We start from the raw sequence: 26,685 nt of genomic DNA, 5'->3' as shown, positions 1-26,685 counted from the left end.
CACTGCAGTGAAAGCGCAGAGTCCTAACCACTGAACCGCCAGGGAATTCCCTCCACCCATTTCTTAAACACTGATTTTCCCCAAAGCAGTTCTCAGCCCTCTTCTCTTTCACCCTCGTGGGTGATCCTGTCCCCTTCTGAGACTTCAGGTTGCACTCTGTGCTGAACCAGACATCTGTAAGTGTACTTCTGGACTCATTCTTTTCTGCCATCCCCCACCTCCCTACCTTCCAGTGACTCCCTTGACTAATTTTAGTAGGTGCTTTTACCAAACCAGAAAACTTGGATCATCCTCTACATTCTCCTTCCCTCTGTATTCATTTGGCCACCAAATCCTGTCAGTTTTTCTTCAGAAAGGCCTGACTGTTGCCTGTCACCACCACCTCCTCATTTTAGGCCCATTTTATTTCCTTGGTGTATTGACACATCCCTGTGCTGTTGGTAATTTCCCCCACTCTCAGCTGCCCATATTATTCTCTGCCTATAGAATAAAGTCTCAAATCCTGAGTGTGGCGTATATGTCTCTTCATTATGTTTTTCAAAAAAAATTGTTCAGAGTGACTTTATTATTGTTTTTTTGTCTTTTCATTATCTGGCTCTACTCTTATTTTTTCTGCTCTATGTCCTACTTCCTGCCCACATGGAGCATACATCTCATTGAATTTTTTATCACTGCACCTTAAACTTAGTATTCCCTTTTATGTTTCTGAGCCTTAACATATGCTGTTGCTTTTGCCTACAGTTCTCTTTACCTTGTTGATCCCGATCATAGTTCAAGATGCAGCTTAACGTCATTCTTTGAGGATGTCGTCTGCAGTTCACCTAGGGAGGGGTTGTCATTCCTGACTGTGCTTTGAAACAGCATTATAATCTCTTTACCAGAATCTTGCACATAGTCAGCGTGGTACATATGTTTGTTGAGTGATTAAATCAAACAGGAAGTATATTAGTTTCCTACGACTGCTATGACAAATTACTGCAACTGCATGGCTTAAAACAACTGTATTTTCTCATAGGTCTGGAAGCTAGAAATCCAGGAGGGCCAGGCTTGCTCTGAAGGCTCTAGGGAAGAATCCTTCTCTGACTGCTCGTAGCTTCTGGTGGCTTCCAGCCATCCTCCGCATTCCTTGGCTTGTAGCTGTATCGCTGCAATCTTGCCTCCATTGTCACATGGCCTTCTTTCCCATGTGTTTCTGTGTCTGAATCTTCCTCTCCTTTCTCTTAATAAAGATTCCAGTCACTGGATTTAGGGTGCACCCTAATCCATTATGATCTCATCTTAACTAATTACCTCTGCAAGGACCCTATTTCCAAATAAGGTCACATTCTGAGGTATACATAAATTTGGGGGTGAGGGCTCTGTTTGACCCAGTACAGGAAGCGTTGCTCATTTCTTCTGCTGTTAGAAGTAAATGTACTTGGGATCACACAGCTTTGTAGTTAAGCTGCTTGAAGAACTGTGTAGATTTCCCCCTCCCTTTAAATTAGAAGCAGATCAGTCTAGAAATGTTTCTTTAAACCTTCATCCACAGGGACACATTTTTTTTTTTTTTTCTTTTTGCGGTACGCGGGCCTCTCACTGTTGTGGCCTCTCCTGTTGCAGAGCACAGGCTCCGGACGCGCAGGCTCGGCGGCCATGGCTCAGGGGCCTAGCCGCTCTGCGGCATGTGGGATCTTCCCGGACCAGGGCACGAACCCGTGTCCCCTGCATCGGTGGTGGACTCTCAACCACTGAGCTACCAGGGAAGCCCCACAGGGATACATTTGATGAGCCTGTTATTCCACAGGGCAACTGCTCTCTTCTTGGGCTTCTCTAGCTCTGTCTCAGACTGGCCACTGTCTGCAGAGGTATTCCAGAGGGTCCTGCCGTCCATCAGAGTTTGGATCCAAGTTTTTGATATTTCTTATATAAGTGGCTCAAACCCATGAGGAGATATACCTCTCTGAATTCTATTTGAGTTTCAGTCCTGAAGACTTTATGAATGGTCAACGTGGGGCCCTCCATGATTCATAGATTCTTCTCTTGATGGAGTAGAACTTCCTTACAATGGATTGCTAGGAAATAATCAGGAGCATTTTAAAGCACCTAATGTGTGCAGAGTTCTTTACATAGTACTGGGGTTGGAGGAAAAGAAATGGAAGACACCTCTTATTCTAGAGGTACTTTCAAAATAAATTGAAGGGAATACACACATACAAAAAACTAAACATATTTCTAAGGAGAGGCCCAAAGTCGATGTGGTTAAATGCCATGAGGAGAGGGCAGGAACTGTATGCTTTAGAGATTCAAAGGAACAATCACTTCCAGCCGGGGTTTGGAGCAGGGTTAAGTTTGGGGAAGGAGGCTGCCTTTGATCTGGGTTCTTGCAGGGTGGATAGGATTTTGATTGGTGAAGTTGGAAGGGAGGCTGATCCAGGTGGAGGAAGAAGGTCGAGCGGAGAAGGAATTGCGTGGGGAGCTAAATGTTCAGGAAACATTTCAGAGTAACTGGAGCATAGAGTAGATTGATAGAGGATGAGACTAAAGGCAGAGCGGAGCACGAGTGTGGAAAATGAATGCCACGCCAAAGAATTTAGATTTGCTTGGCAGAAATTGAAGTATGTGAGCTTTGCTTAACAGGAGGCTAGCAGATGAGCATTGCAAATCAAGGAAGAGATTCTAGTTTGTTTAGTGTGAGAGGTGATTAGGATCTGACTTTAGGATATTAGCAGTGATAACAGGAAGGCAGGGGAAAAAGAGTATTGCTACGTTGTAGATAGAAGCAGTAGTACTTTTGTTTACTGAGTGGATATGGGGACAGAGAAGAGAGTCACTGGTCATTATTTACCGCACCACCCTCCCTCTTATTTTGAAAAATGTTAAAGTTACAGGAGAGTTGCAAGGCTATCGTACCAAGTACTCACACACCAGAAGTGTATGTGCAGGTTTGGGATAGGTTGATCTCAAGAAACTGGTATGAGAGCCATCGTGTGGAAATGTCTTTTTCGCTTATTGGAGATGCTCTAGCTGGTCTACGAATATCCCCCGTCCCAGTAGATGGGAATATCATCCCTCCTGCTACACAACCCAGAGAGAAACTTTGGTTTCTCTCATATCCATATCCGTCAGCCAGTAATCCTGTCCATGCGACTGTCAACGTTTCTTTCCAGAATCCAAGTGCTTCTTACTACCTCCTCTGCCACCGTCTTGGTTCAGGTCGCCATCATTTCTCCCCTGGATTATCGCAGCAGCCTGGTTGGTTGTCCTGCCTCTGCAGTTACCTCCCTCCAGCCTCTACCCAGCATGGCAGCCAGTGTGATCCTGGTAAAGTGTCAGCTCTTGTCTTCCTCTGGTCAGAACCCTCCAGTGGCTCCCCATCTCACTCTGAAATAAACCTCTTACAGACCTGTAGCCTACAGGGTCCTGTGTTCTCTGATCCCCCTTCTATGTCTCTGATCTCAGTTCTTACTCCTCTCCCCCTTGCTCATTCTGCTCCAGTCACACTTGCGTCTTTGAACACCCAGGGTCTCGCACTTGCTATTTCTTCTATGTGTAATGCTCTTTCCCACATATCCTTATCTCCTTCAAGTCTTGGCTTAAATGTCATTTTCTTAGTCCTCCTTTGACTGTGATATTTAAAATTGCAACCCTTTTGCCCACTGCCCCCTGGCACTCTAATCCTTGCTCCTTGCTTTTTTCCTCTATAACACTTTTATGACCTTTTAACAGTATGTAATTGACATAGTTTACTATCCATCTCCTTTAGTAAAATGAAAGGTCTTTGAGGATTTTTGTGTTTTGCTTACTGACGTATCTCAGAGTCTGGAACTATACCCGGCATGTTGTTAGTGATCAATAAAACGTACTGACTGTTACATGACTTAAAGATGAGTATTTCAAGAGCTGTAGGAAAAGGATCACCTTCACCTTCATGGAGAAGGTGATATTGAACAGGGCCTGAGAGCAGTGAGATTGACATCCTCGACTACGTTGCGCAGGCTGTCAAATTTCGGGCAGTGGGCCAAATAAAAGGCACATCCTCTACAACATCCCAGCCTTCACATATTATGAGTAGAGTGGTTCAACAGATAGTAAAGAGGCTTTGTGTAGGGAGAAGATCAGAATGAGGCTGGAAAGACAGATGGGGGCCAGGTCAGGGCGGTAGAGAAGAAACCCTAGTCCCTGCTCCTCAGGAGCTTGCAATCTGTCTGACAAGTAAGGTAAACACACGTGCAAGGGGACGTAAAAACATTAAACCAGCAATCCATTCACACCTGGTAGAATAACATCGAAAAGATAAGAAATAAAAAGTGTTGATGAGGATGTGGAGAAAAGGGAACCCTCATGCATTGTTGGTGGGAATGTATATTGGTGCAGCCATTATGGAAAATGGTATGGAGTTCCTCAAAAAATTATAAATGGAACTACTGTGTGATCCAGCACTTCTGGGTATTTATTCAAAGGAAAATAAACCATTCTCTCGAAAAGATATCTGCACCCACAGGTTCATTGCAGCATTACTTACAATAGCCAAGACATGGAAACAACGTAAGTGTCCATCGACGGATGAATGGATGAAAATGTGCTATCTGTACACACAATGGAACATTATCCAGCCATAAAAAACACGAAGTTCCTGCCATCGCAACAGCACGGTTGGACTTCAAGGACATTATGCTAAGTGAAATAAGTCAGAGAAGGACAAACACTGTATGACCTGACTTGTATGTGAAATCTGAAAAATCCAAACTCATAGATAACAGAGAACAGATTGGTGGTTGCCAGAGGCGGGGGGTGGGGAGTGGAAGAACTGGATGAAGGGGGTCCAAAAGTACAAACTTACAGTTATAAGGTGAATAAGTTCCAGGGATGTAAGGTACAGCTATAGTTAATAACACCATGTAGTATATTTGAAAGTTGCTTAGAGAGTAGATCTTAAAAGTTCTCATCACAAAAAAATTTGTAAGAAAACCAGTATCCAAATTGAATGTACAGAAGATGAGGGCATGTCTGGAGGTGGAGAACAAGTGTAAATATGGCTCTGTGAGACCAGATACTTCTTAAATTCCTTAAAGACAATGACCATTCCCTACTAAAATCAGGGTTGCATATGTTTTAGACTTTCACTGCTGATGGAAATGATACTACATTGGATATTCCTCAGCACCCCCTTCTTCCAGAAAGATCCCCCAAAGCAGAGGGCCTTCTTTCTGTAATATCACTACACTTCAGTAAGCCATATTTAATAAGTAAAACTTAAGAGGAGAAATGTATTATAGTAAACAGGAGATGTTTTTCTAAGGTCTCCCTTAGATACAGCTAGGGTGCAGAATTTTTTGTTTGTTTGTTTTTAAATTTTTGGCCGCACCACGTGGCATGTGGGATCTTGGGTCTTAGTTCTCTGACCATGGATTGAACCTGCGCCCCCTGCTTTGGAAGGTAGAGTCTTAACCACTGGACTGTCGGGGAAGTCCCCAGAATTGGTTTTTGTATGTTCTCTTAGAGTTGAAATAGATTTGGAAGTATTTCTCACTACCCCGTGCTTCATATTTTAAACAACTTTTCCCCCTATTCTCCCCTCCCTTCCTCTTGCAAATCCTCCCAGTTTGTACCATTTCTAAAAGTTGCATCTAAGGTCCGAGTATGTCATGTTCATGAATGAGCATGTGAGCATCTGTGTGTAGAGAGAGGCTCTCAACAGGAGTGAGGAAGGTGCTGGTGTGTGATTACAGGAAGGGAGCCTTCCCTGTTACCACAGTGACAACGCATGTGACCAGGGTACCGTGTGGACAGAACCTCTGTGTGAGGTTCTTTTATTTATCCGCTCAGGCCCTGCTCCTCCCCACACAGAGCCCCCAGCATCACTCTTCCTGTGTTCTGAGATAATCCCACTTCCCTCAAACTCTGCTTTCCTATTCTGCTAATTCCAGTATATCTGTCTGGTCAGGGACTTCATATATAAATCCTCACTTTAGTTTCCCCACCACTTTCTCCAAATCTGCTCAGCTTGTATCCATCTTTTCCTCCTATTGTGAGGCCATTTTTCGTACTTTTTTGAACCAGATACCCTGGAATACTTTGATCATCCTGTTTCCCACAGGGAGTTTTTATTGTTACATATACTTTTTTTGTATTTTCCGTCAGATGGTGAGACCTGGACTGAGGATCAATTAATTATAAAGCAGAAAACTCTTGAAGTAGGGACACAGCCACATGAAGGAGAGGAATGTGAACGAAACAAACATGCGGGACCCTATGGGTATGGACAGAATTTTGGTCATATCTCAGACTTTATCCGACAGCCACACATTCTTATGGAAGAGAAATCTCAAATGTGCAACACTTGTGGCAAGCTATTCAGACGGAACACATACCGTATTCAGCACGAAAAAATCCACACACAGGAGAAGCCTTATGAGTGTTATGAATGTGGAAAAGCCTTTGGCCATAGTTCAAATCTCATTCAGCATCAAAGAATCCACACCGAGGAGAAACCCTACGAATGCGGTGAGTGTGGGAAGGTCTTCCGGCGCAGCTCACACCTCATCCAGCATCAGATCATCCACACGGGGGAGATGCCTTACCTGTGTAATGAGTGCAGAAAAGCTTTCGGTCGGAGCTCAAGTCTCCTTCGACATCAGAGAATCCACACTATGGAGAAGCCCTATGAATGTACCGAATGTGGGAAGGCCTTCAGCCAGAGCTCAAATCTAACAGAACATAGGCGAGTTCACACCAGAGAGAGACCATACGAATGCTGCGACTGTGGGAAAGCTTACAGTCGTAACTCACACCTCATCGAACATCAGAGAGTCCATACAGGGGAGACTCCTTATGACTGTAATGAGTGTGGAAAATCTTTCAGTAGGAGTTCACTCCTTATCAAACATCATAGAATTCACACTGGAGAAAGACCCTATGAGTGTAGTGAATGCGGGAAGGCCTTTAGTCGGAACTCCCACCTTATTCAGCACCAGAACACTCACAGTGGGGTAAAACCTTCTGAATGTAAAGAATGTGGGAAAACCTTCAAGTACAGTTCATACCTTATTGATCACCTGGGAATCCATTCATGAGAGAAACTGTGAATGAAGTGAAGGTGGTAAAGCCTTTGTTTGGAGTTCAGCTCTTAGCGAACATCAGAGAACTCGTGCTGGGGAGAAAACCTTTGGCTGTAGTGAGTGCAGACGGCCTTCAGTCCTAGCTCAACTCTTACCAAGACCTGAAAATCCGCATAGTGGACAGATCTCATGGATGTGTTCAGTGCATAAGTACCTTTAGACAGAGTTCCCGCCTTACTCAGCATTAGCCAGTTTGCTTTGGGGGAATGATGGGTATGGGGAGAGCCTTGCTATGTGTCAGAGAGGGGCACGAAAGGGGCGTCATCTGACACTACAGAAGGAATGACTAAAGTGGAAGCTTAAGTTAGCACTACTTTTTATTTGATTTTGAGGATCTACATCAGAGGGAGATCCTATGGTTTTTTTTCACATCTCCATAATCTTCTGCCAGAAATGGAATGGGTTAGGTCCATTCCAGGGAAGAAAGAATCAGGGCATTCTGGATTCAGACTCATAGATCAGGAAAGCTGCAGTGTGAGCTTTGAATCCAATAGCTTTCCTTGTATCTCATCTGTCCTGTTGGTTGTAACTATACATGGAAGTGGCTCTTGGGTCTTCTTGGACCAGCATTTTCCCTCCTCAATGTCCTGCAGACTACTGAATCTCTTTTTGTTTTATATTTCATAGATGCTTTTAATAAATGGGCAAATTTTCTAAGCCCAGTAATTTCTCAGTATAACATGTCATGGGCTTTGTTACGTGTCAACTCCGGTAGGCTGAAGTGCATTTGTCAGATTTCCCTTTCTTGTATTTTTCGGTTTGTGTGGTCTACAAGGGAGATTCTTGGGAGAGCTGGAGGGCAGAACAGAAGCAGCAGTAATTTTGTAGCTCACACATGTCACTGATCTGCTGACTCACCTCACTGGCACTGGACATGAAACTAGTGTACCTTCCCCAGGATTCTTTTTTGCCTTTACTGGGCCGTGGTTTTCCTTCTCTGATTGAATCCTAGTCAGACACATGCTTACTATCCTATGAGAAGTACACATTTATTTCAAGTTTGGGTAGAGAGAAATGGTTAGCTTCTGGCTGTTTTTAAAAAAGAACCTCAATAATAAGCTTCAAGATTTCCTATCAGGAAAGCTATTGTTCAGACTCCTTTATAACAAAACTTCCATCATAACCTGAGGCAGAGCTTCACTACTGTGTAATTATCGAGGGAAAAGTTTGCAAAGTAGTTGAATAGTGTGATACATGATCAACTGATAAAATTTTTAAAAATCAAAAATTTGAGCACCAATTTATCATGAATATTTTAATAATTAAAGAAGATTCCCAAAGTACCTCTAGTAGGCAGTATATTTTAGATTTATTCTAGGCATCTGAGAGAAATATCTACTTTGTTGTAAACGTTTATGTTTTGATTACAAAAAATCAGATTATTTTTCCTCCTGTTAGTCTGGATTAGTGATTACCTAAAATATCGGTGAAAACTATACTTACGTTGTAGACTCTTGAAATTGAAAGTTGCCTCTGTCTTGTATACCTTTCCCTGCCTGGTCTGGTGCTATGCACACAGGTGTTCAGTGGCTGTGGAGTGAATCTGTTTACTGGAAGCCAAAGTCTTCCTGTTTGTCTCCACGCTTCTCTGCACTCCCCCACCTTCCTCCCCTGTTCCTGTAGGTGATTATCGCACTACACAAGGGTCACCTTGCCATCTGGACACCCTGAGTAGACTCTGTGAGGCCAGGTCTGAGCCCTCAGCCAGTGGGCCCACTTACTCCATCTGGCATGTAACCCTCTTCGAGTCCCTTCCACCCCTTATACCACAGAAAGGGCCCTTTCCTTCTATGGGGTCTGAGAAGCTTCTGGAATAAGGCAGGGCTTGATGAGTGGGGTCTGAAGGCCAGGTCGGATTCTGACTGGCCGAGAAGGGCACCCCAGGACAAGGTAAGTGTGTGGGGTCACGTGCCAGGCTGCAAGAGTGGAGGTGTCCCTGGAGGCCAGGAGAGGGGAGAAAAGAGTTTGCCTAGCAGTATCAAAAGCACTCAAGCAGGGCTCTGGTTCTTTAGGCACAAATATTACTAGTGGACAGAGTAGTTCATCAAGCCGTTAGAGCTCAGGTGAACACGAGGGTGACCAGCTCATACCAGTTTGCCAGAACTTCCCCAGCCTTAACATCGGACATCCCACATCCAGTAAAATGCTCAGTCCTCTACAAACCAGGAGGGTGGATCACCCGAACCCATCGTGACCTCATTCCCCCCCCCCCCCCCCCCCCACCGCCAATGGCTCCTAGCTGCAGCAGGACCCAGTAGAGCAGAGATTCTTAGCTTGGGTTGCCTACTGGAATCACCTGGAGAGCTTTCAAAGCACTGGAGCCTCAGTCTCTGAGGTTGTGTACATTTGGTATGGGGTATGGCCTGGACTTCGGTGTTTTGTAAGCTCCCAAGTAATTCTAATGTGCAGCCAAGGTTGAAAATCTATACAGTAGAAGTAAGTTATCAATGCTTCACAGGTGCTAAGAGGACACAAAGAGATCACACAGGATCTGGTGGCTTAGACACTGAGGGCTGGCAAGAGGGCTGGGCTGGGAGTATGGAGAGACTCCGGGGCCTGTGTGAGAGGAGACAGACTGGGTGTCCCAGGCCAGGTGGAAGGAGCGGTGGGAGGGACTGTTGTGCTGGGGGTGGAGCCAGCTATTGGGTGGGCGCCCTCAGGGCCTGCTCATTGCTGGGTTCTGGTTCTGTCCTGTGCAGTAAAGCTCTGGTTTGGGTAACTTTGGATTTTCCCTTTGGAGCTTGGGACCAAGGAAAGCACAGAGCCTGGGGGAGTCAGAACTGAAGACTCCAGCCCCAGCTCATGGGCTCTCTACCTACTTTTCCAGCAGACAGTTCCCTCTTCCCTTGCCTGTCCCCCTACCCTAGACCCGGGAAAACATGAAAATGCTTCCAGAGGAGACTATGACCTAAGCTTATACACACTTTCTAAAATATTCAGTCCTGGGAGGGGCTGGTCTGGCAGTCCCAAGCCATACTTTGAACACAGCCTTGGGCCCCCTGGGTGAGAGGCATTTCCTATGCTCTGGTTGAAGGGGTAGGAGTCTTTGGGCAATGGGGATCTTGACTTAAAAAAAAAAAAGTACAACGTGAGAGCTGCGAGTTAAGTTTTATTTGGGGCAAAATAAGGACTGCAGCCCCGGGGGGACAGCGTTTCAGATAACTCTGAGAAATTGCTCCAGATTATTGTTAAAACCGGATCTCTCAAGGAATTTAGCGCTTTTCTATGTATGGGAAGATGCAAGAGTCTTGGCTCACTGAAATCATTCATTTGCTGTGCACCTCAGTTATCTGGGGCCAGTAGCCTGACACATCCTGGGTTTCCTCAGGGTTCACCACAGGGAGTGGCCGCAGTCTGATGGCTGCTAGGTGGCAGGTGTTCTTTTCAGCCCTGAGTTTCCTCAGCTCACGTTGGAGGGCTGCAGTCGTTGACAACTGTGACATCCTTTGTTTATTGATATGGCAGGAAATAGTTCATTTCTCAGGGAGACAGGAGGAGGAGGAAGTTGAATTTTGGCAGTGGCACCCACATGGACTGCTTTAATCCCACCAAAGGCCCGTCATGGCCCTCAGAATGAGATCAACAAGATCTTCAAATCCCAGCTCTGCCCACTGACTTCTCCAGCCCTCTGTGGCCTCCCCTTCTCCCAGTCATTCTGAAATTCACTGGGTCCTTGAACAGTATTTTTCAGTATTTGAACAGTATTTTTCAAATGTAGGTAAAGAGCCACTAGGGGGTCTTAAAATTAATTTATTGTAATGAGTTGAGAGTAGCAAAAGGTAAAAGGAAAAAGTAGGCAGAACTAGAATGGAGTAGAAAATATCCATCACAAAGGTAAGTCAGACTTTTGTTCTGTTTGTGCACAAGGGAGCATGTATGCAAAGTATAATGTACAGTATTTCTTGCTGTAGAGCAAGTAAAAGTCTTTACACATTGCAATCCCTTTTTGGGAGTAAGATTCTGTCTAGAAGGGCCTTCTTGGCAGGTCTTCCTTTGGACTGAATTATTCGCGCTCTGCAATTGCTGTAGCATGCTATACTTTTTGTGCACCGAGCACACTTTAAAAAAATGATTTATTCAGTTGCCTGTCTTCTGCGCTTGCTGCAAGCTCGATGAGGGCAGGGACCATGTTCACCTATCCTGGCCTCTGTCATTAGAGAAAGCACTTGTGTTGAGTGGCTGAGTGATAAACCCGGGTTCAGTTTTCAGCTGTTTGTGTTCTTAGACAAGGTCTCTTTTTATTTTTTCTGATTTTTTTGTCTGATTTATATACAGAAAACTTGAAAGAATAGAATAATGAACACCCTATATATCCTCCACTTAGATGGACAGTATTAACATTTTTCCATATTTGCTTTCTATCTATATGCTTTTTTTCTGAATCATTTGAAAGTAAGCTCAGATATAACCTTCACCCTAAATACTATGGCATGTGTCTCCTAAGAGTAAGGTCATTCTCCTACATAATCGCAACAATATTAACATACCTAAGAAAAATAATTTAATTCCATAATACCATCTAAAATGGACTCTGTATTTAGATTTTCCCTAGTTGCCCCAAGAATGTGTTTTATAGTTAGATTATTTCAAATCAGAAAAAAAAATCAAGAGTCACATTACATTTGGCTTTATATCTCTTTGTTTCTTTTAATCTAGAATAGTTCCACTTTTTTTTTTTTTTAATGACAGTGACTTTTGGAGGAGTCAAGAAGAGTTATCCTTTATAATTTTCTACAAAATTGATTTCCTTGTTTTACTCCCGTGGTATTTAGTTTCCTTCTCGCCCCCCTGTATTTTCTCTTAACTGAAAAGAGGTTTAGAGGCTTGATGACACACACCGGTGAATACCTCACAGGTGATGTCTCCTTCATACTGCTATCACCTCAAGAGGCACACGATGTCAGATTATTCCACCCCAAGTAGTGCTGTTTGTTCACTTGTTTAAGGTAGTGACTGCTAGATTTCTCCTATGTAAAGATATGTTTTCCTTTTGCAGTTAGTAATTTGTGAGGACGATAAACTCCAGCACCATGTGAAGAATCTGTTCCTTTACAGCCTAATGTTTTTAGTAATCATCCATGATCCTTTAGCAACCATCCACGTGATAGTTTGGGCATGTTCTTAACCCGAAACTCAGTTTTTTCATCTGCAGCCTGGGTATAATAATGCCCATGATTTGGATTTGATGTGTAAGAAAGTATGACGATGCTGTCACGGTCTGCCATAACTTCTCCCTTCTTCTGAGAACATCTTTTAGAAAGGTGTTCTAAAGATGTTCACTTCCTTTTAGAAAGTTTGTATGCTGCTCCAGATGAGTGGTCCAGATCGCCGGCTTCTTAGATGATCCTACCTGCCTGGCCTCTGTGGGGCACAGCTGAGTCATCTTCTTTGGCCAGAGTGGAATGAGCTTTTGACCAGAGCTGAGCCAATCAGAATGCTTCCCTGGGAAATTTCCAACCACGTAGGGGTGGGAATAGGGTGAAGAAGATATTCTTTTTCCCTCAGGTGGCTAAATGTGAGGATGTGAGTCTGGAAGTTGACTGTGTCCCCTGCCGCCTGGAGGATGATAGCCTATGGGGTGGAGGGGATCAAAACCATCTGTCTGAGATCAGGGCAGAGGGGGTCTCCCTGGCCTGGCTCCAGGCCTCCCCAGCTGTACTCTGCCCTGCCCCAGCTAAGCCAATAAAGACCCTGTCTTGCCTGAGCGCTTACAAATCTGGGGCTGAACCTTAGGACAGATAGAATCCTGACTAGTAAAAGGGCCTTTGCTATGCCTCTCCCATGATAGGTGATTCAATAAATTAGTGGTTCATCAGCTCTCATCCCTTCCTGTTGTCTTTGAATATGTGCTGGCCCTAGTGAAGAGGTGTGAGGAGGTGGCAGACATGGTCCTGGCTTTTTAAAATCTTAGGAGTTACAAATGCGTTTCCTTGGTGGGCGTAGACTCAAAGCAAGGGGGGGCTGGTGACTTATCCGGCTCCAAGTGTGGCCGCTCTTGCCACTCGAACCGGCCCCCCAGCCCCACCCCCAGGGCCAGGAGCCAGAGAGCCTGTCTTGGAAGAGCCTAAGTTTAAAAGTTTAAAACCAGCCCACGTGGTGAGAGGTGCAGTCAGCCTTAAGACGCGAGGGCAGAGAAGAGCGGAGGAATGTGAGGGCCAGGGGCGGAGCGGGGTGGGGGGCTGAAGGCGATCAGAACGCATGCGCAGGGCAAGGGCGAGGGAGGGCCTGGGAGTGGGGGAGGGGGGTGAGCGAGGGTCTTGGGGAAGGGGAGCGAACTGGCAGGGCCTTGGGTAGTCAGGAAACTCTGGCTTCTTCCAGGCTCGCGGTCCAGGCTGCTGTTTGTGTAGCGCTGCCTCTCTGCGGAGTCCACAGCGAAGTGTCTTCCAGGCACTTCCAGCCATCTCACGGGGGGAGTTACTATTATCATTCCCGTTTCACAGATGAGAAAACTGATACCCAGGAAGGAGAAGTAACTCACCCAAGGTCATCCTGCTGGTGATGGCAGAGCTGGAATCCGAATTCAGATCCGCGGACTTAAGGTTGCTCCAGCCCCCACTCTGTTCCGGGACTGCGGACCACCCCGGAGGCCAGGTTTCCCCAGCCGAGGGCCAGGTGAGCGGCGGGCGGCGGCGGGCCGAGAGGTGAGAACCCCCGCCCTCCCCTGCAGGGCCCCGAGGGCTCGGTGGGCTCTGCCGGGAGACGGAGCAGACCCTCGCCCGGCCTCGGGGGCCAACGGAAGGTCCGGACCGCGGGCCGCCTGGAGGGAAGCCCCGCCCGGGAGACTGGGAGACTGGGAGACCCCAACGGTGCCTCGGCAGAGGGACGGGAAACAGTGGGGTGGGGGGCGGTGGCGAGCGGAGGTGGAGTCACGGGTTGGGAGGGGGAGGGCGAGGAAGAGGAAGAGGCCCCCCAAACCCCAAACATTACCGGCCGGCTGTTGGGACCCGCGGGGCTGGATCTGGGGGCTGATGGCCAGGTCAGCACCCATCTTTGGGTCTGGAAAATGTCACTGGGGCTTTGGGGCCACGGAAGGGTGGAGGGTGGTCACCAGGAAGGAACCTCTGGCGGAACCTAAGCTAGTCTGCATTCCAAGTAGCCTCAAATTACTGGCGGGAAAAGTGGGGAGTGAGGCTCCTCGCGGCCCAGATGGTTCTCTCCTGGTCTCTTCCCGGTCCAGCCTGAGATGCGCTCTATGTTGCTCCTCTCGTTCTTCGCCCTGTGTAGTCCTCATCTGTCCCTGGCATGCGCAGGGCCTGGGCCGGTGACAGGGCTGCCCTCGGGCTGGGCGCGATGGCTCAGGGAGACCCTGCCAGCGGGAACCCGGGCCCCACGGAGCACGCAGCTCTTCTACTTTACAGTGCCATAGGTCCTTTTCAAAATAATAATGAAAACAATTGGTGAGAGTAGATGGCAGTAGTTTTGCTTTGTTTTGAATGCCCTTGGCAAAGTAAAAAGTTGGTAGTTTTCTGTTCCCCCCATTCTCTCTCCCTGACCCCCACTTTTGGGAATCCCGAACTGAACTGCTGGCCAGTGGCGACTAGTGAAGAGGTGAGGAGGGAGGGGCAGCTGTGCAGGACTGTGGTCCCTGCCTCCACTCTGACTGAGCCTGGGATCCTGGACCAGTCCATTCTTCTTTCCAGCTGTTTCCCCATCAGTACAAAGGGTTCTCCAAATCCCCCTTCACATGAACATGTCTATGGTCCTTTGAGTCTGGCTCATATCAGTGTGTCCCCCAATTGTATATCCCTGGTGCACAGTCGTCCAGAACCAGCACTGAGGGCTGCTCCATGCAGGACGCTGGCCTATCCCCGGAGAAAGGCCCACAAGGTCCCCCTCACTGGAGAGCAGCCTGGGGTGGGCAAGGGGACAGACAGCTAGGAGGTGGCTCCTGGCCTCTCAGTCACCCCAGGGGGGGGAGGGGGGGAGGGAAAGCGCTGTCCCGCGTGACAAGTTTGTGTGTCTCTTCTCCCCAGTAGTTACCAAGAGCCTGCGAGTTCCTGTCTTTTTTCATCCCTGATTCTCCCCATTGGCCTAAGCTGGGCATGGGGCGCCCAGTAAGTACACAGTGCACTTTTGTGGAATGAATGGTTAATGGCTGGTGGCTGGGAGGGTCCATGGAGTGGACAGGACCAAGGTGAGCTTTGCAGAAGATGTGGGATTTAAAAGGTCTAGAGGTGAAGTGAGGGCACCGCACCCCCCTCCCCTGGGAAAGGCTGGAGGTGCTTGGGGTGACTGTGGTGTTCTGGGAATGAAGGGAGACATGGCGGGTGTGGAGGCAGGAGGCTGGGTGCGTGGGAAACTTTATGAAAGAAAAGCTGAGAAGGTGAGGAATGCTGAGGAGGTGGAAGTGTGGGAGAAATGGAGAAGCCGGCAGGAGCTCCAGGCTAGAGCGTGGGGAAAGGAGAGGGTGACTAAAATAGGGAAGACACCGAGCTCAGCTTTAGACACGTTGAGGTTCATTGTGGGGGCGGGGGGGCAGGAAGGGGCTCAGACCATCAACGGAAAATGTCCAGGGTTCTCTATTCCATCCAGAGGATGGGGGTCAAGATGCCGCCATGACTCCTACCTGGAGAGCTTTAGAGCCAGGACTCAAGGCTCTCTGGTCTTCATCCTCTTAGAGGACACCGAGGCCCTGAAGTTCAGGTGACTCATCAGTACTGGCCAGAGGGTGGAGGGAAGATCGAAAGGGAAGCTTCGCAGAGACGGCAGGATAAATTTTTCAGGGGGGAAGACCTGAAAACAAGAAAATAATGAACAACAGAAAGAGGAGAGAGTGCTTTAGAAAGTTTCCAAGCACTCTGACAGCAGTCGGAGGTTAACAGTTGTTAACCCTTTTATAGACAGCAGATTTCCTCTGCCCTCTACCATCAGGCTTGTTCTGCTGTGGTGATCAGCAGATCTCAAAGCCTCAGACACTCCTTTCCCCCGGCTGCAGTGAGAGGGGCATCCGCATGGGGAGCGTGGAGGGGCCCCAGCGTGTGGGCACACACAGGGGCGGAGAGGAGAGGGAAACCCCTCACTCCGAGGGCCTTGTCTTGCGCACAGCAGTGCGCAGCTGCGAAGCTTGGTGCTGCCAGGCAGTCTGCTTAGGCAGGAGCCTCCAGGCCTGGCTCTGGGCATGACTTGGAAAGAAGGGCTGTTGTCTTGGGGTGTCCTCCACCTCCCATGTCCTGTCTCTCACCCCCTGATGTCACCATTCTGCACCGCCGTGTGGCCAGGGTCATTGGGGGCCACCTGGACAGGGCCCGCCCTGCCTGCCACACCCAGGCTTCCAACCGCCCCTCTCCTTCCCCTGCCAGCCTGGAGAGGAAAGCAGACTAGTTGAATACATTTGCCCTTGGGTGGTGGATGTGAATTTCCCTCAGGAATGCTTGCATTTTAGGAGAAGTTGGTGGCCCCTCACTCTCCAACTTTAACCAAACGCCTGGGCCCTAAGCACTGTGCTTGACACGTCGTTGGCAGCATTTCACTTGGCCCTGGCAAGGACCTTACTAGGCAGGTGTTATTTCCTCTTTTTTCCAAATGGGGACCCAAGGTCCTGAGAGTTTTAGCCAGTTCCCCGAGGTTACCCAGCCAGCAAGTGATAAAGCTGGGACACAGTCACGGGCGTCCAGAACCAAATCCAGCTGTCAGCACTTAGCTTCCACATCACAGGTGCTCCTTCCAAGAAGACATCCTTAATGACAGCTGGTGGTGATGGAGAAGTTATGAGGGATCCTTAACTGAGGGTCTTGACCTCCAGGCCTAGAGGGTACCTAGGGCTTCAGGAGGGTCTGTGAAACTCTAAAACTATTTTTAAAACTTTCTGTGTGCATATTTTCTGCTCATTTTTCAGCAGAGGGCTCCTCCAGGCCAGGGGGACCCCTGCCCGTCTATACCCCAGGTCCTGAGAAAAGGCCAGTCACTGAGCAAAGGCACTTCAGGCCCTGGTTTTAATCTCTGCCCTGGTCCTCATTCTGAAATCTCAAAAGGCACAGTAGCTGACAGCTGAATGGAGAGGTTCTTCTGTGGCCAGTGGGTGGGTGTCAACAGAACTGAGAGGTTAGAACTTTAGAGCTGGGAGAGGTGGACATTTTACAGAGGTGGAAATTGAGGCTCAAAGAAGGGACCCCACACGCTCAAGATTGCCCAGTGAATTAGTGGAAGAAAATGTTTTATGCATTGTTTAGGCCTACTGAAGAGGTCTGTAAGGCTGTAAGTTTAATCAAGGCAAAGAAATCAACATTTCTCGAGCCTCACGTGTGCTAACATGTCCACGGGCATCATCTCCTTCACCCCGTGCTGCGTGAGGACCCCCCCTTCATTGTTCCCCTCCACAGGTGATGCTGACATTAGAGGACAAAGACATGAAGGGGTTCACCTGGGCCATAGCCCCTGCCTTGACCTCCCTGGGCTACCTGCTTATACTGCTGGTCTCCATCTTCCCCTTCTGGGTTCGTCTGGTGAACGAGGAGTCCCAGGAAGTGTTTTTCAGTGGCCTCTTTGAGAACTGCTTCCATATCAAGTGCTGGAAGCCACGACCCTTACCCGGTATGGGGGAAATGGAGGCGGGGATGGGGGCTTGGGAGACGGGACCAGCGTGGGCATTGGGGGGTGACAGAGGACTGGTGGGGGCAGCTAGGACAGAACTGAATTCGCCCCTGCCTTCTCCTCACTAGAGTCCATTAGCGCCACCCCCCCCCCCGCCCCGCGCTAGTTGTGATGCCCACTGTTACCTCCTGGGATTGCCAGACATCCCCTGTGGGGGCAGTACTGCCCTTGCTAGAGAACCACTGGTTTAATCCCAGGGTAGGTTCTAGGATATCTGGGTCTTCAACACCTTTGTCTCTTTGTCCCTCCCCCAGCCGCTCACCTCTGCACGCTCAGGAGGTCATACAGACTCACCTTAACAAGGTCTGAATCATGCCAACAGTAGGAGAATGAATTCCCCTCGATCCTCGGTCTGTTTCACTACTGCTGTTAACGTGGATAATTAAATAGGGGTGTGAGGGGCTCCCTTGCAGAGTTCAGAATATCCTGACCTCACAGAGTTCTGATTTTCCACCAGTGACTCTTTCAGTGTGACCAGTGCGGATGCAGTTCTTCACATTTCCACATGCAACAAATTTTATCACGACAGTTTCATTTTATGTTGTTTATTAAAGCCACCGTTTTTCCCCAAACAATACATGGTTTTCCCCTACGCTTTGATACAACCAGATTCATGTAACAGTATTTGTTAAGAATTGGTTAATAATTTCAGTGTCTGAAATTGCCCATCTAACTTTTTTTTCATGTCATGGGGAACAAGATGGTGGGCCCAGGGCATGCTTGGGGGCAAAGCAGTCGGGTCGGAGCCTTGGTCCCAGGCCACGCTTTGGGACCTGATGGCGACCCGGCTCCGGGGCCACCCCTGCCCGGGCTCTGCAGGGCTCTGCCCTCTGGGCCAGGGTGCCCGGTGCCAGCCCGCTCTCCCTCCCTCCCCTGCAGTTTACATCATCGTGGGCCGTGTTTTCCTGCTGTCCGCTGTCATCTTGTCTTTCCTCACCACCATCGTCATGGTGTCCTTTGCATCTCGGCTCTTTCCGAGGACCCGGAAGCACAATCTCGTGTCAGCCTTCATCAGCTTCCTCACAGGTGGGGAGCAGCAGGCGGGCCCCAGCCTTGTGGGTGGGGGATCTGGGGAGATGGCAGGAGATGGGAGGTGGGTGGTCTCTGGAGAGGGGATTTTTTAGGGCCCCTCTCCTCCACTGCCCTCTCAATGAAGTAGCCCACCCCAACCCGCCCCCTCAGGGTTTGTGATTCCCCCGCTTTGGGGCTCATCCTAACTGCACTCCCAGCGGACACAGTCCTCACAGCCTTGGCTTGGTGTCATCTGTCTGGGGGTCTTTTCCCCATAATCTCTATCCCATCAACTGTCATAGAGTCTGGTACAGGGTTATAATAGAATTGAAATATAGAATATAAATGAAATACAAATGTTTCTTGGATGAATGAATGGAAGAGATCATCTCTGCCCTCTGGAACCTTTTGACTTTAAAAGGCTGACCAAGGCCCTACCCTGGGAGGCTCCCATCAGATGGAGGAGGTGGAACGCTCACAGTGGGAAAATCAGGTTGAGTTTCATCCAAAGCGTCACACCCAGGGGGCCCCATCTGGAGTCAGCCAAGAGCACAGGCACAGAGGGTACCCGGGAAGGGGATTTCTGATCATGGGGCCCCTGGGAGGTGAGGCACATGGGCTTTAAGATGAGTTGGGAAGGAGGGCAAGACAGGCATGTGGGGTGGAGGTTATTGGCTCTGAAGGGGCAAGGGTGCGGGCAGGAGCCACAGGTGTAGGAAGGCTAGAGTGGAGGAGTGGAGGTGGGAGCCACGGGAGGAGAGCAAGGCTGCCGCCCTGTGACCCACAGGGGCCTGTGCCTTCCTGGCCTTGTTGCTGCATGCCCTGGAGATCCGGAGTCTGCGGATGAAGCCCAGCTCCCCGCAGTTCTTCGTGCAGTGGCCTTACTACGTCCTGGGCTTTAGCATCCTTCTGTTCCTAGTGGCTGGTGAGTGTCCCAGGGCTGGTGCCCTCTCCCTGCCCTCTGTCTGGATTCAGGAGCTGTGGACGCTCTAGAGCTGTGCTGTTCAAAACCGTAGTCACTTGTGGCTATTTAATTAAAATGAAATCAAGTTAGAAATTGAGTTCCTCAGTCACGCCAGCCACATTTCACATGTTCAAAAACCACATTATTATGTGCCTAGTGGCTTCCACATTGGACGGTGCGGATGCAGAAGTTTCTACTGGACAGCACTGCTTTAGGGCCTCAGCCCTGTCCCCCACCCTCGTCCTCCCCATTCTTATGCTCCTTGACTTTAGAACCAAACTTGCACACTTTCATACTCTCCCTTACCACCATCCCGGTTCCTAAGGCTTTCTATTCCTTTCTCTTTATCTTGAAATCTGTGATCTTATTCCTCACTCAGTCGCTTTTTCTTTACCAACCGTCATCATCGAAATTCTTAATCCCATCTAATTTTGTCCCTACTCCTAATCTTCTTCCCACTATTTTAACCTGACCCATGATCAGAACCTATTTTAACTTGATTTTATTATACATTGAATATATAACAAAGAATGTTTATAGTATATCTGTAAGATACAAGTAATTGTAAATAAACTGTACACCCATATTTCCACCATATAGCTTGAGAACTAGCCACGTTTTGTCGAATCCATCGTTTATAAGTTACACCCTTATTTTATGTACCACTGAGAAAGAAAAATTGATACCATGTATAATTCTAAGGTGCTAGAGCTTGTAAGGTACATCCTCATTTCAGAGATTTTAAAATGTGAAAAAAAATGGGTTTGTCAAAATTAACGAAACATGTTAGAACATTAAGTATTCAATATCTTTGAAGTCTTCCCCCCTCTACCATGTGGCTGTTCCTGGTCACTTCCTCTTCTCTCCCCTCTGGATTCAATTCTTCAGAAATTTATGCCAATCATGTTTACTACACATATATATCCTTAAACAAGGTACTATTTAGTTTTGCATGCTTTAAAACTTAATATGAATATAATCAAACTGTGTTTTTCCTTCTGGAGTTTGCTATGTTTGATCAGCATAATCTTGAGATTCCTCCATGTTAATATGAGGAACTAAGCTTCATTCATTTTTACCACCTTGATTATTTAATTGTATAACTAAGCTTTCCTGTAGAAGCATGGCATTTCTCTATGGGAGAATTTTAAGTTTATGACTGAGTTTCTTTCATGATTATAGGACTATGCAGATATTTTATTTCTTCTTGAGTCAGTTTTGGTAATTTATATATTTCTCTAAGTTTATACATTTTATCTAAGTTTTAAATTTTATTGACATAAAATTACTCAATGTTTTCTGTTTTAACTTTTAATTTGTGCTGCATCTGTAGTTATGTACTTTAAAAAAAATTTTTTTTGGCTGCGTTGCATCTTCATTGCTGCGCGCGGGCTTTCTCTAGTTGTGGTGAGAGGGGGCTACTCTTCGTTGTGGTGCGTGGGCTTCTCATTGCGGTGGCTTCTCTTGTTGTGGAGCATGGGGTCTAGGTGCGCGAGCTTCAGTAGTTGCAGCACGGGGGCTTCAGTAGTTGGGGCTTGCGGACTTTAGTGCGCAGGCTCAGTAGTTGTGGCGCATGGGCTTAGTTGCTCGGTGGCATGTGGGATCCTCCCGGACCAGGGATCGAACCGTGTCCCCTGCATTGGCAGGTGGATTCTTAACCACTGCACCACCAGGGAAGTCGCTGTAGTTATGTACTTTTTTCACACCTAATTTTCTCTTTTTTCATTACTATGTTTGTTAGAGGTTTATCAGGGTTTTTTTTAGTGTTTTCAAAAAACCAACTTCTTAGCTTTCTTGAAAACAAACCTTGTTTCTTTTCTATTTAATTACTTTTTGCTTCTTATTTTGAACTTCCCTCCCTACTACTTTTTTGTGTATTTATTGTGCTGTTCCTTTTTCAGCTTCCTAAATCAGGATCTAAGCTCATTGATTATTTCTTCTTTTCTAAGTAGGCATTTAAAGCTTCAGCTGCTCTCTAAGAATTGCATCTTTATTTGCAGCTCTCATTTTGTTGTGTAATATCTTTTGTTGTTGTTTGATTTCAGATATTTTCTTGTTCCCCTTATGATTTTTTCTTTGATCCGTGAATTATTTAAAAGTATACTTTTAAATTTCTAAGCATAGAATTTTTATTGTATCTTGGTGATAATGATTTTAACTTAGTTTCAATTTGATGAGAGATCATGGTTTATATAGTCCTAATATTTTCAGATTTATTGACTTGCTTTATAGCCTAGTCTGAGGTCCATTTTCATGTCTCATGGTGAATGCAACCTTTTATCTATAAACATTACATCAAGCTTTTTTATTATCTTGTTTAAACCTTGATTTAAAATTGCTATATTTTACTAGTGGATTGAACTTTTTATCATCATGCTGTGATACTTTTTATTTCTTATAATGCTTTTTGTTGTAAAGTCTGTTTTATCTGATATTACTATAACTACCTCTACATTCTTTAGGTTATTATTTGCCTGTTACGTCTTTTACTTTAAACCTGTCTCTGTCTTCACGTTTTGGATGTCTCTTATAGATAGCTTATGATTGGATTTTTTTCATCTAGTCTTATTATAACCTTTGTCTTTTATCTGGAGCATTTAGTTGATTTACATTTGTTGTGACTACTGATATATTTGTAGTTTTTCGACCACCTTAGTTTGTGCTTTCAGTTTTTTCTGCTCCCCACCCTCTACCTCACTTGCCTTGCTTTGGGTTGATTGAATTTTATGTATATAATTCTCATTACATTTCCTCCCTCGTTAGTTTGGAAATTATACGGTCTGTTTTCATTTGTGTCACAGTTACTCTTGACATTTTAACATGCTTAGTTAATCAGCATATTTATTCTCTTCATAAATAATTCAAGGCCCCTCCCCCCCAACTTATATGGTATTTTGTCCAGTGTTTTGGTTTCTTCTGTTTTTTAAAAAAATTCTATACATTATTATTATTATTATTATTATTTTATGCATTTAATACTTGTTTAAATTTACCCACATATTTACCAATTTAGCTGCTCATCAAACCTCAGGCCTTCTAAGATCGTTATCCTGAAGTACATCCTTTATAATGATTTTTTTATAACTTTTTATTTTATATTGGAGTATAGTTGATTAACAATGTTGTATTTCAGGTGTACAGCAAAGTGATTCATTTATACATGTATCTATTCTTTTTCAAATTCTTTTCCCATTTAGGTTGGTACATAATATTGAGCAGAGTTCCCTGTGCTATACAGTAGGTCCTTGTTGGTTATCTATTTTAGATATAGCAGTGTGTACCTGTCAATCCTAAACTCCCTAACTATCCCTCCCTCAACCCTTCCCTCCTGGTAACCATAAGTTTGTTCTCTAAGTCTGTGAGTCTGTTTCTGTTTTGTAAATAAGTTCATTTATATCATTTTTTAAATAATGATAATGACTCTACTTTTGACAATTAATGTATTTTATTTATTTATTTAGGGCTGTGTTGGGTCTTCGTTTCTGTGCGAGGGCTTTCTCTAGTTGCAGCAAGCGGGGGCCACTCTTCATTGGGATGCATGGCCCTCTCACTACCACGGCCTCTCTTGTTGAGGAGCACAGGCTCCAGACGCGCAGGCTCAGTAGTTGCGGCTCACGGGCCTAGTTGCTCCGCGGCATGTGGGATCTTCCCAGACCAGGGCTCGAACCCGTGTCCCCTGCATTAGCAGGCAGATTCTCAACCACTGCGCCACCAGGGAAGCCCTCATTTTTTTTTTTGCCTTTTTTTTTTTTTCGGTACGCGGGCCTCTCACTGCTGTGGCCTCTCCCGTTGCGGAGCACAGGCTCCAGACGCGCAGGCTCTGTGGCCATGGCTCACGGGCCCAGGCGCTCCGTGGCATGTGGGATCTTCCCGGACCGGGGCACGAACCCGTGTCCCCTGCATTGGCAGGCGGACCCCCAACCACTGCGCCACCAGGGAAGCCCTTTTTTGCCTTTTTTAATGAGGGTCAGTTAGAGATACACTGTCTCATATTTTGTTTGTATGAAATTATCTTTCATTTTTGTTTATTAAAGTTAGTTTTGCTGAATATACATTTTGAAGTTAACAGTTATTCTCTCAGCACTCAAGATATTATTCTATTACTTTCCCACTTCTCTACTTATTGTTGAGAAGTTGGCTCTCTTTAAAAATATCATTCTTTTTGAGGCAACTTTTTTTTCTCTGAGACTTTTTTTGGTATTTTGCAGGGTATGGATGTTTGTGTTATGATTTGATGTGTGAACTGAAGCTGAGGAGTGATATCTTTCAGCATTTGTAAAACATTTTTATCTCCTCCCCATTTTCTTTCCCTTTCTTTTTGTCCTTTGTGGAACTCCAGGAAGATTTCTGTTAGACCTTGTTACTCTATCCTGCATGTCTTAATTTCTCTTTCATATTTTCTGTCTTTGTCATTCTGGGCTGCATTGTGAATACCTTATATAGATGTATCTTCAAGTTTACCCATTCACTTTTTAAAAAAAGATTTATTTATTATTATCATTATTTTTTAAATGTATTTTTGGCTGCATTGGGCCTTAGTTGTGGCACGCGGGCTTCTCTCTAGTTGTGGCATGTGGGTTTTCTGTTCTCTAGTTGTGGTGCACAGGCTCCAGGGCGTGTGGGCTCTATAGTTGTAGTGCACCGGTTCCAGAGCCGTGGGCTCTGTGGTTTGCGGCACGCGGGCTCTAGTTGGGGCACGCGAGCTCAGTAGTTGTGGCATGCAGGCTTGGTTGCCCCACGGCATGTGGGATCTTAGTTCCCTGAGCGGGGATCAAACCCACGCCCCCTGCATTGCAAGGTGGATTGTTTACCACTGGACCACCAGGGAAGTCCCTCCCCATTCACTTTTTAGCTGTGTCTGGTCTATTTAACCTAGCCATTAAATTTTTATTTCAGTTAATCTATTTTATAACTAGAAGTTGTATTTTCCTGTATATCTTGTTACTTTTATGCTTTTTTCCTCATATTCAAAATATGTTCTCTGAATATATTTTTATTATACATGTTAAACATACTTATTTTATATTCTGTGTCTTATAAGTTTAACAACTGAATTATTTGCTGCTGTTTCTACAGCTGTTTCTATAGGCTCTTGCTGTGGTACCTTGTTTCTTGGTATGGTCTGTGGATTTTGACTGTGAACTCATTTTCCTTGGAAAATCTTTTTGTTGTCGTTGTTGGAAATTATTTGAGGCCTGTATTTAAAGTGTTTCCTCAAAAAAGGATTTGCATTTGCTTCTGCCCGGTGCTTGGGTGCAGAACTACCCTAGGATCACAACCAAAATACTTAGGTATTGTTAGTTTAGCTGCAGACCCACATAAGAGCTAGCCTGTGTTTGTGAAATCTCAGTCAATGCAGGTAACTTTGCAGTTTTAGTTTCATGTGGCCGACTCTTATTAGATTTCCCCACTGTGAGCAGGACCTGGGCTTTCCTTTTATTTTTCCGTGTCCCGAAAAGCCAGCAGAATGGAAACTCAGGGTCACCTGGGTTGAGCGCGTGTCTCCAAGGTGAAGGCTAATTGTGTGGTTGCTTTAACCCTTCAGATTCCTGTTATCACTATGGTTTTGGCATCTAAGAATGTCTTACTCTGATGTCAGCTCGATGATGCATTTATAAATAATAGGTTTTTGAAGAAATATTTAGAATTTTTGTTGTGTTTAGTGGAGGGTAGCTAGTCTGCTATAAAGCTGAAAATAGTTGTCTTTTATCTTTGTCTTAGCCGTAATACAGCATTTATTATCCACTCAAGATATCTTTGTTTGTTCTTATGAACATTGATTCTCTTCTTCCTTTCTTTCATTTACTGAGGGTCTTGAGTGAGTTGGCCATGAAGAGGCCTGGGCTTTGTGTTTGACCTTCCTCTCTGAAACCTTGTTTTCTTACCTATTAATGGTTAGACAATTGCTAAGATGCCTTCCAGCACTGGCCATGGTTCCATGAGTTTATCCATCTATTTGTATGCCTTGTCCTTTATTGGAGGGGAGAACTAGGAGGGCAGGTGCAGACCAGAGGGAGTCAGGTCAGAGGAGGGAGTTTCCGACCTCTAGGGCAGGCACTGAGCTTGACACTCTCTCTCACCTGACCCAAACTTTTGCTGTCACCCAGGTGCCATCTGCCTCGTTCAAGAAACAGCCTGCCTTAGCTGTCATTTGTTGCCCATTTCCCAGAGTACTGAGGAGACCCAAGAGATCTCGCACCTGGAAAACATGGAGAGTTTGGGAGGAGAGCTGAGCTCCATACAGAGGGAGACGCTGCTGAAGGAGGAAACAGTTATCTAGACCAAGATAGTCTGTGCCCTGCCCTTCATCAAGCTGTGTGAGTGCACACGTGTCACTGTGTGTGGCTCCCCTGCCTCCACCAGTCTCTGCTACTTTTGATGAGGCTTTTGAGTGTCAAATCAACCCTCCACTTCCCCTACTCAAAGTGATTCTGTCTTGTGTGTGTTTGAAATTTGTTAAAAGTTTTCTGAATTCTTCTGAGCTTTCTGAATGATTTTTTTGGACAAGTGTTTTCAATAAAACGATGACTACTGTCTGTTAATCCATGCCTCAAAAAACAAACAGGGGACTTCCCTGGCATTCCAGTGGTTAAGACTCTGAGCTTCCAGTGCAGGGGGCACAGGTTCGATCCCTGGTTGGGGAACTAAGATCCCACATGCCACACAGCATGGCCAAAAAACAAACAAATGAACAAACAAAACAAAACAAAACACCAGCCTGCAGCCTAGAGGGCAGGAAGGGAGGGAGGAATATTAGGAAATGATCAAGTGACGTGAGTTTTGTAAAATAAAAACTGAACAGAGTATGACCACCCCACTGTTCCAGCCATGCTGATCTCCCAGTTGTGGCTTTCCATACTCATTCTGCTGGTTTAGGGTGGTCTGGCCCACCGTTACATATTTGAGAGTTTGTAGATTTTCTCTATGCCTACTTCTATATTGTTCCTATAGGGTTTTGTGAGGTGGAAAGTGAAAAGACTGGAACTAGGCTGTCATCATCTCCCTATGAGAAAGAAACTC

At 46.1% G+C, this 26,685-nt stretch overlaps 1 protein-coding gene across 2 annotated transcripts in view; it reads left to right on the top strand.

Annotated features, from left to right (window-relative positions):
* Positions 1–26,148, top strand: part of TMEM225B (transmembrane protein 225B) — a 28,684-nt gene extending 2,536 nt beyond the window's left edge. Inside the window, exons 2-7 of one of the 2 annotated variants that reach the window (XM_069541427.1) lie at positions 13,541–13,712; positions 15,077–15,154; positions 17,420–17,630; positions 18,570–18,716; positions 19,489–19,626; positions 25,773–26,148. In XM_069541427.1, the coding sequence (XP_069397528.1) occupies positions 13,599–13,712; positions 15,077–15,154; positions 17,420–17,630; positions 18,570–18,716; positions 19,489–19,626; positions 25,773–25,945 (861 nt within the window). In that variant the 5' untranslated portion in view covers positions 13,541–13,598 and the 3' untranslated portion in view covers positions 25,946–26,148. Of the gene's footprint in view, positions 1–13,540; positions 13,713–15,073; positions 15,155–17,419; positions 17,631–18,569; positions 18,717–19,488; positions 19,627–25,772 lie in introns of those variants that run through there. The other variant, XM_060032378.2, reaches the window with a different exon arrangement.
* The last annotated feature ends 537 nt before the right edge of the window (positions 26,149–26,685 follow it).

This window comes from Delphinus delphis, chromosome 15 (assembly GCF_949987515.2).
Source record: "Delphinus delphis chromosome 15, mDelDel1.2, whole genome shotgun sequence".
Taxonomy (NCBI): Eukaryota; Metazoa; Chordata; class Mammalia; order Artiodactyla; family Delphinidae; genus Delphinus; species Delphinus delphis.
Note: the sequence above shows the minus strand (reverse complement) of the source record. Positions and strands in the feature narration are given on the sequence as shown.